This window comes from Coturnix japonica, chromosome 7 (assembly GCF_001577835.2).
Source record: "Coturnix japonica isolate 7356 chromosome 7, Coturnix japonica 2.1, whole genome shotgun sequence".
NCBI classification, from domain to species: Eukaryota; Metazoa; Chordata; class Aves; order Galliformes; family Phasianidae; genus Coturnix; species Coturnix japonica.
The window spans coordinates 7,685,347-7,701,165 of record NC_029522.1 but is presented as its reverse complement, the minus strand read 5'-3'; the positions used below and the strand labels follow the sequence as shown (position 1 = coordinate 7,701,165).

Genomic DNA, 15,819 nt, shown 5'->3' with positions numbered 1-15,819 from the left:
TGTTTCCCCCCATCTCCCACCCCGCCGTCCCCCCGCCCCGCTCTCCCCGCAGCTCTCGCTGTGCGCCCCGTTACTCGGCCCTGCCGCCGCTCCCTCGGCGCCCGCCGCCACCTGCGGCCTGAGGCGCGGCGGCCGTGCGAAGGGGGGTGGGGGGGAACGGGAGAGGGGGAAGAGGGTCCTAAAAGAATTAATGGGAGCAGCGAGGCAGGACTTGGATCACTTTGACAGCTCGTGGTGGTGGGGGGCGGGCAGCTGCCCGGGGCCGGAGCAGCTCCGGGAAGTTGGCCTAGGCTATGCCCGCCCGGCGGTGCGCTGCCGCCCGAGCCCCCCCGCTCCGGTTGCCGTGTCGATTCGGAAGGAACCGGTGGATCAAGTTTTTCTCTCTCTCTCTCTCTCTCTGCTGGTTAATCGCATTGCTGTAGCACCGGCTGACCTCCCTCCCTCTCCCTCCCTCTCTCTCTCCCTCCCTCTCTCCCTTTTTGTTCTTCATCTTCCTTGAAAGTATGTGCCATTCCTGAGCTGCTCTCCCGGCGGCTCATCCCGCGCTGCCCGGCTCCGCATGCCCCACCTGTAAGTGCCGGGGCGGCCGCCTCGCCTCCACCTCCCCCTTTTCTCCCTTCTCCAACTTTCCCCACCTCGCCGTGTCTCCAGCTCCTCTCCTTCTCCCCCCTCCTCTGCTGGAAGGCTGAGCCGCCGGGATTCCCCATCACAGCCTGAAAACGGGGAGCAAACTTTTCTTTCCTTCCCCCTTCTCTTCTTCCCGACTTTTAAGAAATAAAAAGGAAAAAGTAAAATACATAACCCCCCTCCTACCCCCAAACGGTGCTTTAATTTTGGTTACGGATGGTTCTGTGCCTTTTTTATTTTTTTATTATTTTTTTTTGTTTTCCTCCTCCCTTCCTCCCGTTTCTTTCCTTCACTCCATTGGCTGGGCTGCTCTTTCCCTGTTGCTTCTGATGCCTCTCTCCTTCCTCAGTGTGTGCCTGCCTACCTGGACTAGGGGGAACAGAAGGTAATTTGGGAGGGCTTGAGGAAGCAGCTTGCCCGTATTGGAAACTTTTTTGGACAATTCTATGTGGTTTCTTTTTATGTTATTGTTGTTGTTTTGAAAGTCATGTGGAAAAATCAGTCACTGGAGAGAGTTTGATAGCAGCCGGGCAGGTTGAAATTTAAGTGTTATGTGCTGAATGCCTTGGGAATTTGATCTGCTTTATACCAAAGAAGAACACAGAGAAAAGTATTTATTTATTGGGGGAAAGGCGGGAGGAAAGCGGGTTGAGGGAGGGGGAGGGAAGTGGTTTTGGAGACAAGAAGTGAAGCTGCCTGTTTTCCAGTAAGTAATGGAGAAATTCCAGGAGCCAGGGCTAAATATACTTGGCGATCAATACAGAAATGGCTCATTGTGAATAATTTAGCTGCCTGGTGCAGTGAGAGTTTTGAAACTAAAGGCAAAAAAGAGGCCGTGGAGGGAGAGAGGAAATAAAATTCTCCTCTGGTCATGTTGGTTTCTTAACTTTTCCAGTTAAAAGAACATAGTTAAGATTATTGATCCCTCTCTGTCTCCTTTCTTTTTTTTCTTTTTTTTTTTTTTTCTCCTCAATATATATCAAATGATAGCTAGGGGGTGTCATTCTATACAGTTACTTGGGTTTCTGGAAAGTAATAGCTTGTTCTGTGTCAGCAAAGTGCTTCCAGAAACTTTAAGATTGCTTCATGCCACAAAATGCATGGCCTGGGAGCATTGCGTGTGATGTTGGGCCCCGTGCTGGGGCACATCAGCGAGGTGAGGAGGAACAGGTGCGTGTACAGGTGTGTGTGTGTGTGCTGCTGTGGGGCTGTAAGGGGCACTGAGGGCTTTGTGTTGTTTAGGGCAGACCGGGATCTCCTGGAGTAGGTGAGGAAAGAGCAATTGTTAATAGTGCCAACCTCCTGCAAGTCTGTTCTGGCTGCGAGAGCTGATCATTCCTTAAGCGTTACAATCCTTGCTTCAAAGAGACAAGAGGAAACTCGGGGTGGGGAAGCTAAAATGAGGTGAAAACAGTGAGTGGGGACCAGTGAGGGTTTGGTCAGACCAAGAAGATCCCAGCACAGCCTGCCCAAGGGTCAGCTGGATTTCTCTGATGATTTGCAGGGAGGGTTTGGTGATTTGCAAGCGAGCACATGCACCACACTTGTGTGTTTCTCTAGGCAATGGTTGCAACAGCAGCAAAATGGGTCTAACTACTCAGGGCTTTAAGTAAGTTTAATCGTTTAATGGTTGATACTGACAGGTGTCTTTGAGGGTGTACTTTTCTGCCTTGCAGCACTGCACTTTGACTATGGAAGCAGAGGCTGCTGATGGATATATAACATGTAAGTAGTCATTTTATTTGATTATTCTATAGTGCTTCCTTTTTTTCCCCCCGCTATCTTTCTCTAATGCGGGCACCTGAAACTTTGGCTTCCTTCTGTACGGTCTTTGCTGTCAGATGCCACTGAATTAATGGCATTTAAACATAAACTTTGTGTGTGAATGGGAAATGTGTGGGTATGGGTGCGTGAGTGAGCACCTCGCCAGCAACTTTCCTTGCTTTTTGCTGTGTGTTTCTCCTGCTTTCTCTGTGTTAGGGCAAAATGTCTTATTTTGAGTGCATTGTTTAACTGTCAGCTGACCAAGGGCTCCGAGGGGAAGGTCTGTCCTGTCAAGTAGGAATTCGGTCTCCTGCTACCCGGTTCTGATTCTCAGTGTTTGCAAATGGAGAAGTAATACTAATTTCTACTGAGACAGAGCAGTTGGTGCAGGGTTTTTGTTAAGGGTGTTTGCAAAAGGCTGGTGACGGGAGGTTTGAGGGAGCTCTTAAAATCAGACTGTCAAATATTTCCTTTTGGCCACTGGGAATCCAGCGTCCACAGGTTTTGAAAGGCTTCCCTAGTAGAGGGAAGGCAAACAGGGGTGCAGGGAGCTGGCAAGGCGTAGCTGTTAATCATGGGGTTGCTTTGCTGGGATGGAAACTTACGGGTGGCTTATTTTGTGAAAGCAGGTGACAATGAGCTTTCACCCGAAAGGGAGCACTCCAGCATGGCTATTGACCTCACCTCAAGTACACCCAATGGGCAGCATACCTCACCAAGTCACGTGGCAAGCAGTAAGTCTCTTTTAAACGTGTTTCTCTCTGGCAACGTTTTTGGGTTAGTCGGGGTCCTCGGCTTGCTTTCCTGGTCTTAACCACTTCTGTAGGCTTTGCCAATAAAGGAAGAGAAGGACGGGGTAGGCTTCTGTTTTCTTGTTGGTGCTGGTGTCTCATCTAACCATGAACGGGATTACCAGTCTGAACTATCCCCAAGTGGCATTTGAGAGCTGGTCCTTACCTGTTCCAGGTAGGAAAACTCTGAGTTTGACGTGTGCCGGTATTGTTTTGTTTCATCGGGTTTTGCGATCCAAATGGAAATTGTTGTTGCGCTATTTTTGCTGTTTGCTGTGCTTCCAGAAGCAGCTTTATTTGAAAACAAACGCTTCTTATTTACAAAAAGGTTTTACTCTGGCAAAAGTATGAAGTTGAAATATCTGGGTTTGACGGCAGCTTGTATTTTACTGTACCATTCGGAATTTTCAGCATCCTGTTCATTAGCTTAGCTTTGCCTTGGCGAGTCCAGAGATGGCTTTGGGGTAATGGGAAGTTTATGGCACTCAGCAGTTGACTCGCTAGCACACTGTTTTACAGTCTTGTTTTACAGTGTCTAGGAGGAGACTGAGAAAATGGGAAGAGATTTGAGATACTGAGTGCATCAAGTGCTCACAGGGTGTTTGTAATTATTTTTCACATGATAGTACGGAGGTGAATAAATGTATTTGATACACAATTCATAAAACTAGCATCCTTTCCTTTTAGTTTGTTTACTTTGAGTTACAAGGTTGTGCTGACACCTTTACCTTAGTGTCCCTCAGTTCTTGTATTAAAGTGTATGGTGGCAGGTGTTGCTTACAGCTTACTTTCAGAAGGTTCCTTTCTGCACTATGTGATACTGATTTTCTTTCTAGTGTGCATGCTATAGATAAGTATCTATCTAATGTATCTTTTTAAACTGACTATATAGTATTTTCACCAAGTCACTAAAGAAGAAGCGAGCGTTTAGGATTGCCTGCTTTAAAGTACGTGGTGTATCGCCTTCCAACTCTTTCTGACTGAGAAAAAGATGTTCCTCTCCTTTAAGAATTTCTCCTTTCCTCCTACAAATTATGAGTAAAACACAGTTTTTATGAGCCTTTAAAACTGAGGGTTATTATGAAGAACTCCCAATTATATATACATGTTGCTAGAGAGTATGATTGCTAATACTCCGGACTGAACTTTATATGACAACCTATCATAATTCAGCATCTTTAGACAATTCCAGTGCTGTTGCAATGGGATTCTGATGTATTTTATTATGTTGTAAAAGTTTTACTACTCACTTTCTTCATTTTCTTTGTTTCCTTTTTATTAATGGGAAAGCTTCATAGGAAGGGGAAAAAAGCTCCCTGGTTTAAATCTTCTTTATAATCTAGACTAAAAACTGGAGTCAAATTAGGGAATTAAAAAGCTCCAGAATGAAGTCATGCAAAAATACTTTAACACATTCAGTATTTTCGCGTTCTCTGTGTTAACGTTTTGAATGGTCTTTAAGTGTTGTTAGTTTGTACAACACACGCCTTGGTGATGGTCTTTCTTTCAAATGTGTTTTGTGGTGTCTCACAGGTGTCTCAATTGCTTTCATCGCTACTGGCTTTGTGTTAAGTGTGCGCTGCTGTTGAAAAACGAGGGGCTCTATCTGGGGTTTTTAAGCCATGCAGAGTTGGAGTTTCTGAAATGTGTTGTCTCTTATATTCGTTGCAGGCGCAGGAATGTTTTGGAATGAGGCGGTTTGTCTTAAGCATGGAAGGTATTGATTATGGGTTGTCGGCTTTTGTGGCGTCTGTTAAAATGGTTCACTTAAGGTTTTTGGCCCAATCTTGAAGCTAGCTTGCATAGGGTAAATCACCAGGCTTTGCTTCAGAGCTTTTGGCCTGATGTGAGGGGAGCGGGAAGCCCGTCTGGAGGTGAGGTGGAATGGCTGTCGGTTGTACTATGTGCAAGTTGAGCTGCTGCTGTTGGACTGAGCCGTTGTCCATCCTGCTGCAGTGCTGCAAGGAGGCCCGTGAAGTAGCAGTGTGTTGTAAGCAGAGGAGATGGCTGTGCAAAGTTGAGCATGGTTTAATTTCTAGCGGAGCTGCTGCTTTGCTGCTGGTCTGCCGCTCCAGTGAAACCCAGGGCACACCATCCCAGCTGGGTATCGCCCCGGCTCCGACCTGAAACGTTTCAGTCCTGGTTCTGTTGCCAGCTGTCCCAAGGGAGCGGGTGGCCCCGTTTTGCTGTGTGCCCAGGATATGCACCTGCAGGGTAGAGATCTGCGTTCTGACCTTTGTTCCTGCGTTCCATTGACTCATTTTGAACCACAGCTCTTAATTTAGCTTTAATTTGTGTCTGCCTCAAACGGAGACAAAACCATAAGAAGCAAATTTCTTGGATCTGTACCGAAACGACTGAGCAGTGCTCTCCCAGCAACAGTAAAATTATGCGTTAGGTAAAGAGTTCTGTGTTCATTAGCCCCTGGCAATTCCATGTTAGTCGGAGTTCTGGCTGGGCTACTGATGCTTTTGGGTTCTGTTCCAAAAGGTTTCAGGTTAAATATTTTGGCTCGTGCTCGAGAATTGTCTGCTGCATCCTTTAACCTATTATCATTTTCAAGTATCTAGGCTGCATGTATGGGTTATAGATGGGGCCGACACTCAATTTTCCTTGTGAATGAGGTGATCCTGAAAGATAAATCACAGCAAATCACCTGTCATAGCTAACTAATGATCTTACACGCACCTTACGGTATGCATCTGCCTTCAGCAGAGTACTCTATGTATCTTGGCAGATGCTTTGTTCTAAAATACTTCATTGTAGTTTTATGTAAGCAGAGATTTAAAATACATGTAAATAGTCAAAGTGAATAGGTTGATAGATCTTCTGGTTTTCCTCTACAGCAAAAGACAAGTAAGTGCTATACCTGCTGATTAGGGATTATGTGTTTACACAGCCTCAGATCTGGAAGTCTAGATTCTGTTTAGAACTCCTGTGAAGGAACGCTTTGGATGGGTGATGCCTGGAAATGGGTATCTAAGGGCTGCTCGATTAACTCCACGTTGGTGCTGAACAGTTCTCTGGGTGGCCTTAAGCCAAACTCTGGACCCCACAGAGTTCAGGGGAATCAATTTAACACTCACTGAAGGCAACAGGACCAAGTTGCAGGTGATTAGGAAACTAGGCATAGGAATTGGCATGCTAATTTAAAAGCAGATAGGGAATCTTTATAAAACAAGCTCTTAAAAGAAATAATTTCCAGCCACCTCCTCAAAATACCACGCAAGTTCTTACTGTAGTTATTAGGCTGTTTTTTTTTCCCCTGGGGATTAAAATGGCCTTAGAAGAACATCAGCCATAAGGCTGCAGGGGCACACATTGGTCTTGATACATAGCGGTCGCTTTCTGTAGGATGGCAGCTGCTTTTCTACCACAACTTACCTGGTGTCCTATGGAAAGTAACAGCAGTCAGTGACAGAGGAAATTTCCTCTTAAATTAGAGACTTTTCAGAGAATGTCCTAGATAACTGTCTTATCTCTGCTTTATAGACAAAAGGAGCCCTTAAACGAAATGGAGTCAGAACAATCAGAAGTATCAAACGCCACATCTGATGCTTGAAACTGATTAAAATTGTGGTACGCTTTCAAGATGTTTATAATAGCTTAGGAGTGTTGCTAAGTTATGAGGTAATTTATTAAGAAAATATATTGTTGGTGACTCAGTTGAGGAAAGTAATGAGGTGATTCCATTTACTCCATGGGGAATGATGCCGCTGTTGGGACAGCCATGTTAAGTGTGCGTGATTTCTCTAACAGTGTGTAAGGTCTGAATCTGGTGAGAGGACTCAGGCAAAGTTTTGCTGAGAAGTGGCCAATGCCGCAGTCCTGGCAATTGGGCAGATTGCTGGGCTAACTAAGATACTCTTCTTACTTTTTGTAGCTTCAGAATCCTCAGTCTTCCTGATTACTTTGTTTTTTTGATTGCACGCTGCCACATGAGCTCTGCTTTATCACAGTTGAGCTGCTGTGACCGGTGTGTTTTGTGTATCACCACTGTGTCAGCACCACATGTGTACGTATAACTGTGAAGCCTCTCTTTTGGAATGAAACTGCATTAAATTAGGGATTGCTCTGTGCCTCAGCTACACACCAAACAAACCTTGCCATCACCAGAATCTACAGCTGAGGCAAGTAAGCCTGGACCTCATTTTGGATTTCTTTTTGGCTCAGTATGTGCTTGCTCTGTGCATGAGGTGACTGAGGCTGAGCCTCTGCTTGAGGCTTTTCTTTACTCGTGGTGGTTGGGGCTGGCTGCACTGGGCTGCAGGGAGAAACATGTTGGTGCTTTGCAGCAGTTACTCCCTGACACATGCACTGGTGCATGAAGAATTCTGGCAGCCTGGCTGTTGCGCTTATAAGCGGAGATATTCAGGTTTCCAGTTCTTCCAAATATCTGCAAAGTGTGAAACACTGCATATGGTGCTAAAAACTTGGACTGGGTTACCTCGTCGTGCTGAGGAATCTCTTTCCTCAGAGTTTAAGGAGTAGGGTAGATAACATCTCAGATATCTTTGATCCTGCCTCAGTGCTGGGGTGCAGACTTCTGTTGGTCTACCCATGTCCTGCAGTCCTCATCTGACTTCCCTACCTTGACAGTGTGATATTTTAGAGGACTCTGCTGTGGGATTCCTCGGTGCTGCCTAAATACAGATGTACCTATCGTTTCCCAGGTCGCAGGGTGGCGAGCTTAGACAGAAGAGATGAACACAATAAAGTGTGGCAGAGAAATGGAAGAAGCAAGTGACTTTGATGCTTACAGGAGAGTTTTCTTAAATTTAGTCTTTTAACCTCAGATTCACTGAGAATTGCTTTCTTGACGTTTAAGGAGGGGAAAGAAAGATGAGGCGATGATCAGACTTTAAATCTTCATCCACACATAAGCAGCTGAAGTTCTGCAGCATTGTTGCGCGGATTTAATTTAAAAGGAAGTAAAAAAGAAAAACAAATGGCAATGAAATATTTGCTGGGTGCCTCTTGCTTTTACGTTAATCCGCATCCCACTAGATCCTTCATGTTGGGGTCGTTAAAGTCTTCAAATAGTTCCCCTGATACGAGTAACATGTAGTTGAACACAAGGTAGTTACTGAAATAAAGTGGGTTTTTTTTCTATATCTGATGTCAGTGTGTCTGAGGCATTCCCGATGGAATCAGGTACTTGGTTGTAAAAACATTCCTCCCTTTTGGTGAGTGTTATAATGAGGGTGGAGTGAACTGATCGGTTAATCTCATTAAATAGGTTTTTATTCATTCTGATGGAACTCTCTTGAGAGGTCAACTGCCAGGGCTTTGTTGCAGCACACACCTTTCTTAGGGAGCTTCTCTTATTTTCTGGGACTGTCAGGTTCAGTTAACTTTCCTTGGTACACGCCCTGTTACAACACTCGCTGCTCTTGGTAGCTGTGGAGTCAGCATGTTTTCAGTATTTGCTTATGGAATTTCGGTTCCTTTTCAGACATGCCAACAAAAAGAGCAATCGCCGTCTTCCTTGAAACAGCCATTTGACAGCAGCTGTAGCGCTGGATACCTGTTATAGAGTGTTCTGTCTTTTGCTTTCCAGATCTTTGTGAAGGTCCCACTGTGTGTTTTCTCTTGAGATTTAGGCCTTTTTCCTATTTTCCTGTGGGCCGTTGGCTCTCCTCATTCTCCAGCCAAATGTCTGTTTGCAGGGCTGGGCTTTATTGGTGTAAAGGCAGTTGCCCTTGTTGTCCCCATGCATTAGTGAGGGCAAGCACCGCAAGAAGAGAATTTTGGAGTGATGTTAATTCTAGCCAAGAGGAAAAGACAGCCGTCTGCTTTTACTTCATTGCGCTGTGGTGAATGAAACTCCTTGCGGGAGGTCTGCCTTGAGGCACCTCTGCAGAAGACTTAGGAGAATGCAGTGCTGCTGCTTTCGATAGTAATGAAGCCTGTTACCAGCCCGTGGTGCTGTGCCTGTGCTATGGCATGTTGTCCCCTGCCTACAGGCATGAACTTGTGTGGTGTCCCAGGAGCCGAGTGCTGCATCTCAATGGAAGGAAGCACAGCTTTGCTTATTGCTGATAGCAGTGAGACTTGGCATACATGGCTTAGATTTAGGTGACAGGAGGCTGGGTTTTTCTCCCCAACTCTTGTTGCTGTAAGGGAGTCCGTTTGTGTGTTTTTGTTTGTTATTTTTCCCCTAATCACAGAGACCGTTTATAACTTGGATTTGAAAGGCATATATTAGGCTTTGTGAAAAGTCACTAAGGTTTTGTGGAATGCTTAATTCCTACAGCCCCACGATCATACTTAAACAGCAGTACCTTAATACCAGTGTAGCTTATTTCCTGTTTCACGCTGAAATAGCTGTGTAGTCCTAAAGCACCTTATTTTGCTACAATTATGTTAGAGCAACCGTAACATTTTAACTCTTCTCACCCAGCTGAGCATTAGCAGGTCTGTATGTGGACAGCCCCCTATTTACACCATGCAGCAAAACATGGCCTTGAGATGGGAGCTAGCCCCATATTACAGGCTCCTGGGCAGTGCTGTGTCAACCTGTGGCTTGGAGAGCTGTAATCCCTCAGCAGCAGAGTGACATTAGCTGAAGCTCCTGCTGTGAGCATACCCTGGCTGGGGCAGGTCGTCTGCAAGCAGCGTTACAGGTAGGACACTGGAGTATGTTGGAAAACCAGTGATGCTATTCCTGGTAAAGCATGGGGTTGATTCATCAGTAACTTTTGCTTCCTCAGTACCTTTATTTTTTTTTGAGTCTGCTTTCCAGTATTTGAGTTGTTGTTCCATTATTCTGGTGACTGCTTTGGTATGGCACACTGTGTGCACTGCATTTGCTCTTTTAGTTCAGAGCAATTATTGAAGCATAATTGTTCTGTCCCTACTTGTAAACAGAGGCCATGGAGCTCTCTCAGTGCTCCTCTGCTGTGCATATGGACACCTCCCAGTGAAGCCACAGTTATGTGTCAGATCCCCTTGCAGGGACTGTCAGTGTTGCTGCCACTTGTGTGGCTGTCCTGGATGTAAGAGCAGCTACTGCAGTAGGGCTGAGAGAAAGGGTCTACTAATGATAATCTTGCTGTTCTTTCCCTTACCGTCACTGGGCTAGAGGAGTTACTGTGAGGATTTGGCTCTAGTCTCCTTGCCAAAGCTTTGTGCAATGAAGATAAAAGTCCCAGCTGTGTCTTGGTGCTGCTTGTGTCAGCCCTTTGTCCTGGGGGCAGAAGTCTGAAGCGGTTTCCAAAGTAAGCGGGACCAAGTGAAGCACAGCAAATCACCACCTTATCTTCCTGTCCTCTCTATCACCTTTTTTCTAATGAGATTTCTTCACATGTGAGGAGGAAAGACAGGCCGTGTTTAATCTCCAGCCTATGATAGATCTGGGGAGGGCTTAAAACAGGGGTGATATTTTACCTGTATAAAATCCTGTGTGTGATGAAGCCTGAGTTTCTGCTGAGGAATACTTTATTGTGCATCCCCTTTGCTGTTTAAGTGGGAGAGAACAACAAAAAAAGTAGTATCCTAAAGGTATCTGTGCTCAATGATAGGCTGGAGGCTTCTCAGCTCCTTTTTAGCCATGTTTCTGTTGCATTCCTCTCAACGTCCAAAAATGCCCAAATTATAGCAGAAGGATGTTGTTTTTCTCGGGTGGTATTTGTTCCTTTGGCCCATGAAGGTCAAGGTGGTGAGTGGCACGGAAAGCTGGCTAGAGGAGCTTGTGGTATGCCCAAATCCATAGAAACTATTTTATTACAGTCACTTCTTGGCATGGGGTGTTTGTATGAACAGTGTGAATTTACACCTACTCTCCTAGTGCCTAACTCGGCCTCTGGACAAACTGTGATTAATTTTGTGAGCAGATGTGCTCTCTCAGCCAGCGGTGTATCCGTAAAACACAAACCAAGAGAATCATCGGTCACTACACCTGGGTACCCTCTGGACTCCAGCAGCATGAATGAGAGATCAGTTCCTTCTCCCGTCCAAAGAGCAGCAGACAGAACGGTGTGAATTCCCTTCTTTTGAAAATGAAACAAGTTGATTCTGTATGAAAACAGCGAGTTTTGTTACACAGAAGTGAGATGAGGTCTATTCATCTGAGAAAGAGTAACCGTTCTCTTGAAGTCATGGATGGTTTAAAAGCTTCCAGGAAAGAGCCTGCAGATTGAAGACCATATTTGGATTAGCAATGCAGTCTGGGGAGAAGGAGTAAGCAAAAGAAAGTCGGGTATGGTTTTGTTTCTCTTTTGTGTCTTTTAGACGTACCTCATGATTTTCTGAGAAATCAGTAAGTATTCTGTAGCGTCTGTTTTGCTTTGTGCAGGTAATGCTTGAGAAGGATGGCAAACGTGTGTAATTAGCAGTTGTGCAAACTTCCTTGCTCTGTTCCTAGTTATGGCTCCTGCACTGTGCACTAGTTGCATGGTTGTATCTCCCCAAAGTGGGTCATCTTTACCAGGTGTTTTAACCTTGCACTAGAGCAGATGCTTCCTGGGTAAGATTGATACATCTCCATGCAGCTGTATAGAACCATCTGTGCTATCAGCTTTACTTGGTGCACTCTGTTTGAAAATTGTCTCTAGTTTTAATACGCAGTCCTCTCTCTCCATCACTGTTAGGTGTTATCCTTCGGATAATCTATTCTTATAGAATTTAATGTAATAATATCTCCTCGTTATATCATGCCTTTTCAGCAATAAATCTTGCAGAGCTTCACAAAGGATGCCTGTTGAAGAGATACAAATGGGTGAACAAAATTATAGGCTGAAGAGGTGGAGATAAATTAGAGGATTTAGTATGAATTCAGCTCCTATAGGTGGGAGGCAGTCAGCTTCATCACTTGTGTGTGTATGCTTCAACGTGTCAGATTATAGGTGGTTCTTGAGTTCAGAAGAATGATGTGCCATATGTATAGCCAAGGGTCGAGTAGTGTGTGACACTTGCAGGTCTTGAGAGCTGTCTGGGTTCGCTCTGAAATCTGTATTGTCAGTTGCACAAGATCTTTATTTCTTCAAAATCCCACGTGCTCGTGTATCCCAAGCCAGGCTGCTCAGGGTATAATTGCTGTCACCAGTCAGCTGTGTGTGAAGTAGCCTGCACCAGGTAGGGGAGGATGGCAGCTGGTGGGGAAATAAGGCTGCAAGTGTGTCCAGGCCTGGCTTGTGACAAGTCTGTGCATGTGTGGTGTGTGTAAATGCAACGTAAAGGCACTGCACTGGAGTGTCGGTCCGACACAATAGAGTTCTGCAGGCTTGATAAATATTATAGACATGCAAGTGTTAGGAATCCAGAAAAAAGGGGGAGATGTGAATTTGGTCTCTGCTGAAGGGAAAGCTATCGAGTGCTGCTCTTTATAAATGTCAAAGGATCTGCTGCATGGGAAAGAGTTGTTGGAAGGCAGCCTCTGTCAAGTGTGTTCCTCACAGGACCTGCTTCATGGTAGCTGCTGTGCAGGATCACCTCGCTGGTAGGGCTGTGAGAGCAGGCGTGACTCAGCCTATCCGCACACAGCGTGGTTTCAGGTTGCTGTCTTGCTGCTCTTAAAATGTTAAGATGCTGTATGAAGGTATTTGCTTTTTCTCCTCACAGTTTTGAAAAGAATGAAACTCTTTTAATGTCATTAGTGCCATTGTTATTTAAATTTAGCTTGTGACTGGCAACTATTAAATATTTATAGAGAAATCGATAGCAGTGAGATTTTTGCTGTAGTAAATATATATCACATATGTATTCAAAACCAAACCAGTGCATTCCAGGAAATAATCTATAACAATGCTCTGTAAAGTACTCACATCAAGATACTTTACCTGTGTCCCAAATGCAGCCATTTCTACAGTGGAACCCTGCTTTTAAAACAGCCTGGAGCAATGCTGCCCTGTGCCTTAGGGAAGGAAGTTATTGCAAAATCCATCGGAGCCCTCCTTCCAGGGCAGGAAACTTCCTGCTCTCTGGCCCTTAAGATCTCCCTTATCTCAGAGGTAGCCCAGCCAAGCGGGAATCTGCAGCATAAAATTTCACTTGTAGATCAATAATTGGAAATAGTTTTAAGCCAATACCTGCTTATGCATTTGGGACTTCAGCTGTCATCGGAGGCAGGCTAAGGCTCACTGGGGTGATACGGGGAAAGGTGTGAGAGGTGTGGAATGCCTGGCACACAGGGAGGATGAGTAGCCGGTTCCTTCTAAATTCAGGGCTTCTGCATTGCTTCCTCGTGCAGCCAACAGTGGAATAAGGCAGTGGGCCAGCAAGGAGATGACCTGAAGTAGTTGTTGCAGCCAGGTGTTCTGGAAGGGAGAAAGCTTCCTTACGAGTTGGAGGTGAAATTTCAATATATAATTATGAACATCGTTTATAATAATAATTCTAATTATGTACATAAACACTCTAATCTACTACAGCGTAATATGGTAACATTTGCTGAGCTTTGGCTGCTTTCAGATAGGGAAAATAAGCTGGTGGTTGTTGGCCAGGGTTCAGAAGCATTTCTCAAAATTTTGCACACGATATGAACATCAAAATTTTGTGTGGATGAAGCAGTTATTAATTCTCCCCAATTATCCTTCAGATAAAACTACAACTAACTCATTAACTAAAATTAATTGTAAATAAAGCTGATCTGTTGTCGAGAAGGCTAATTAGAACGATAATTGTGTAATAATGATGCATTTAATTTCAGATTGTGGATTTGAAAGCTATTCCTTTTGGCAGCGGTAGAGTAAGGTGTTCCAAAATAAAGCAGGATGCTTATTGCTGCCGTTGTTCTCTTAATTAATACTGCTAGGATTCCCCGTGCTTTCCATCCTCCTTCTGTACCATGTAGGGCACTCAGAAATCAACTCTGCACACAGTGGCCAAGCTGCAGGTAGACCCTGTGGGGGGTGAGGTGAGGAGTGGAAGTGCTCTGCGTGTAGCTGGCATTGCTGTCGCAGCACTGTATCCCTGAGCTGTGGGAATACCGCCCGTGCTTTTGGGATTTGCTGCCGGCTCGCCATGGAGATGCATCTGGAGTGTCAGGCCAACAAAACTGCATTGTGACTCATGTTTTAAAAATGAGTGAGTAATTTTCCATGCAGTTTCATTACAGTATCTTTTGCCCCAAGGATTATTTACTGTAGATCAATTTTCAGCAATTTTTTTCACTACGTAATCCGGAATTTTAATTGGAGAGAACCTGTTTAAATCAAATAGCGTTTTTATTCCAAATTACCTTGATCTAACAATAAGAGCAGCACCAGTGCTAAAATCGGCAGTGTACCTGTTAGCCTGCACGCACAATTTCTTGTAAGATTCTTTTCTCCAATTGTATTAAATGCTGTTTTGAGCTGCTTTATAGCGTGGTGTTTTAACAAACTATCACTTGAATCACTAATGAAGTAACAGACATTGAATGCAGAGTACATGATTCACCTTTTCTCATCGTTTATAATGTGTGGATTTGCTCTGAGTTGATTGAGAGGGGATTGCAGTACTGAAAGGATGGACTCTTGCATGTTCCTAATAACCAGACTTGAAGGGGATGTTGATTATGAGTGTATTTTAACTATCCTCCCTGCAAGTTTCTTTTCTGTGTGTCCTGGTTCGCAGGGTGGGGGGGGATGTAAAAATCCTTAGAGCGTGTTTTTAGTTACATCACTAATATTAGATCTGAGTAATCGGGTGGCTTTGGCAGCAGTCTCATTTAGAAATTGTTGGTGAGCAGATGGCTCACCAAGTTGGCATGCCAACTCCAAACTTTCACAATCATGAGTCAAGTTTTAAGTCGCAAGATTGCCTTACATGCCATGAGATTTGTGTGTGTGTGTGTGTTTGTTTTAATAAATGTAGTTTTCGATGTAGCTTCTCATTTCGGAGCTGTTTTGCAGAGGCATGGCTGTTCGGCCTCCTCTAGGGTTGGAATGCTTCTTTTTTCCCCCCTTTCTTGTTTTGATGAAATGGAGATTTTTGTAGCCACCTACCTGCAAGTCTTGGTGCTAAGAAGAAACAGCACGTACCAGGCTAACGATCGGGGAAGTGAGATTTGGCAATCCTGCTTCATGTCAAATAGGTAAATAGTAACAATCATAATTTTAGCAACTCCTGGTCTGTAGGAACAGCAATTGGCTGGAAATGCATTGCTGATATCTATAATCTTGACTATGCAAATCTGTGCCAATTTGTTTGTTTCCTGAGCGCGTGGCTTAAGCATTAGGCAGCGCAGAGCGCAAATGTTACATTTTGCAATGCAAGAGTGAATATTCTCTGTAAGCAAGGCAGCAGCGATTCCAAAAAAGTAAGCTTGAGTGCACAGATATTCTCACTGTGAATACAGTGAAGTTCTAAAAGGGTCAGATCTTGATCCGCTTGATAGTTTGGACAAATAGTAATTTAAGGATATATTTATTTCCAAGAGAAAACGCATTCCTTCAGTTAAGAGGGACATGGTGTGTGTGTGTGTATATATATACATGGGTTATACTGCCTGACTGTGGGACCTGTTACAGAATGATAATTGGAACTTATTTCTGAATGGTTCCACACAAAGTGTGATGTTGTAAACGCTACACAACTGTGTTTCATCCATAGTCATGTAATCGGTGTGTGCAGTTAATTAGTGCATTCAATTCAGGCCCAGGTTTTTGGAAATGTCTCCTGTTCTGGTCCTGATTTAGCAAAGCTCTTAAACAGA

General features: G+C 44.5%; 1 protein-coding gene across 16 annotated transcripts in view; it reads left to right on the top strand.

Moving 5' to 3' along the window:
• IKZF2 (IKAROS family zinc finger 2) overlaps positions 1 to 15,819 on the top strand; it is a 109,727-nt gene that overhangs the window by 580 nt on the left and 93,328 nt on the right. For 4 of the 16 annotated variants that reach the window (XM_032445738.1, XM_015867970.2, XM_015867964.2 and 1 more), the window contains 2 exons: positions 2,304 to 2,352; positions 3,018 to 3,125. The exons of 1 other annotated variant lie outside the window; for it this stretch is intronic. In XM_032445738.1, coding sequence (XP_032301629.1) covers positions 2,319 to 2,352; positions 3,018 to 3,125 — 142 coding nt within the window. In that variant the 5' untranslated portion in view covers positions 2,304 to 2,318. Of the gene's footprint in view, positions 1 to 184; positions 1,013 to 2,270; positions 2,353 to 3,017; positions 3,126 to 3,164; positions 3,358 to 15,819 lie in introns of those variants that run through there. 11 more of the 16 variants (XM_015867969.2, XM_015867965.2, XM_032445742.1 and 8 more) reach the window with 9 other exon arrangements.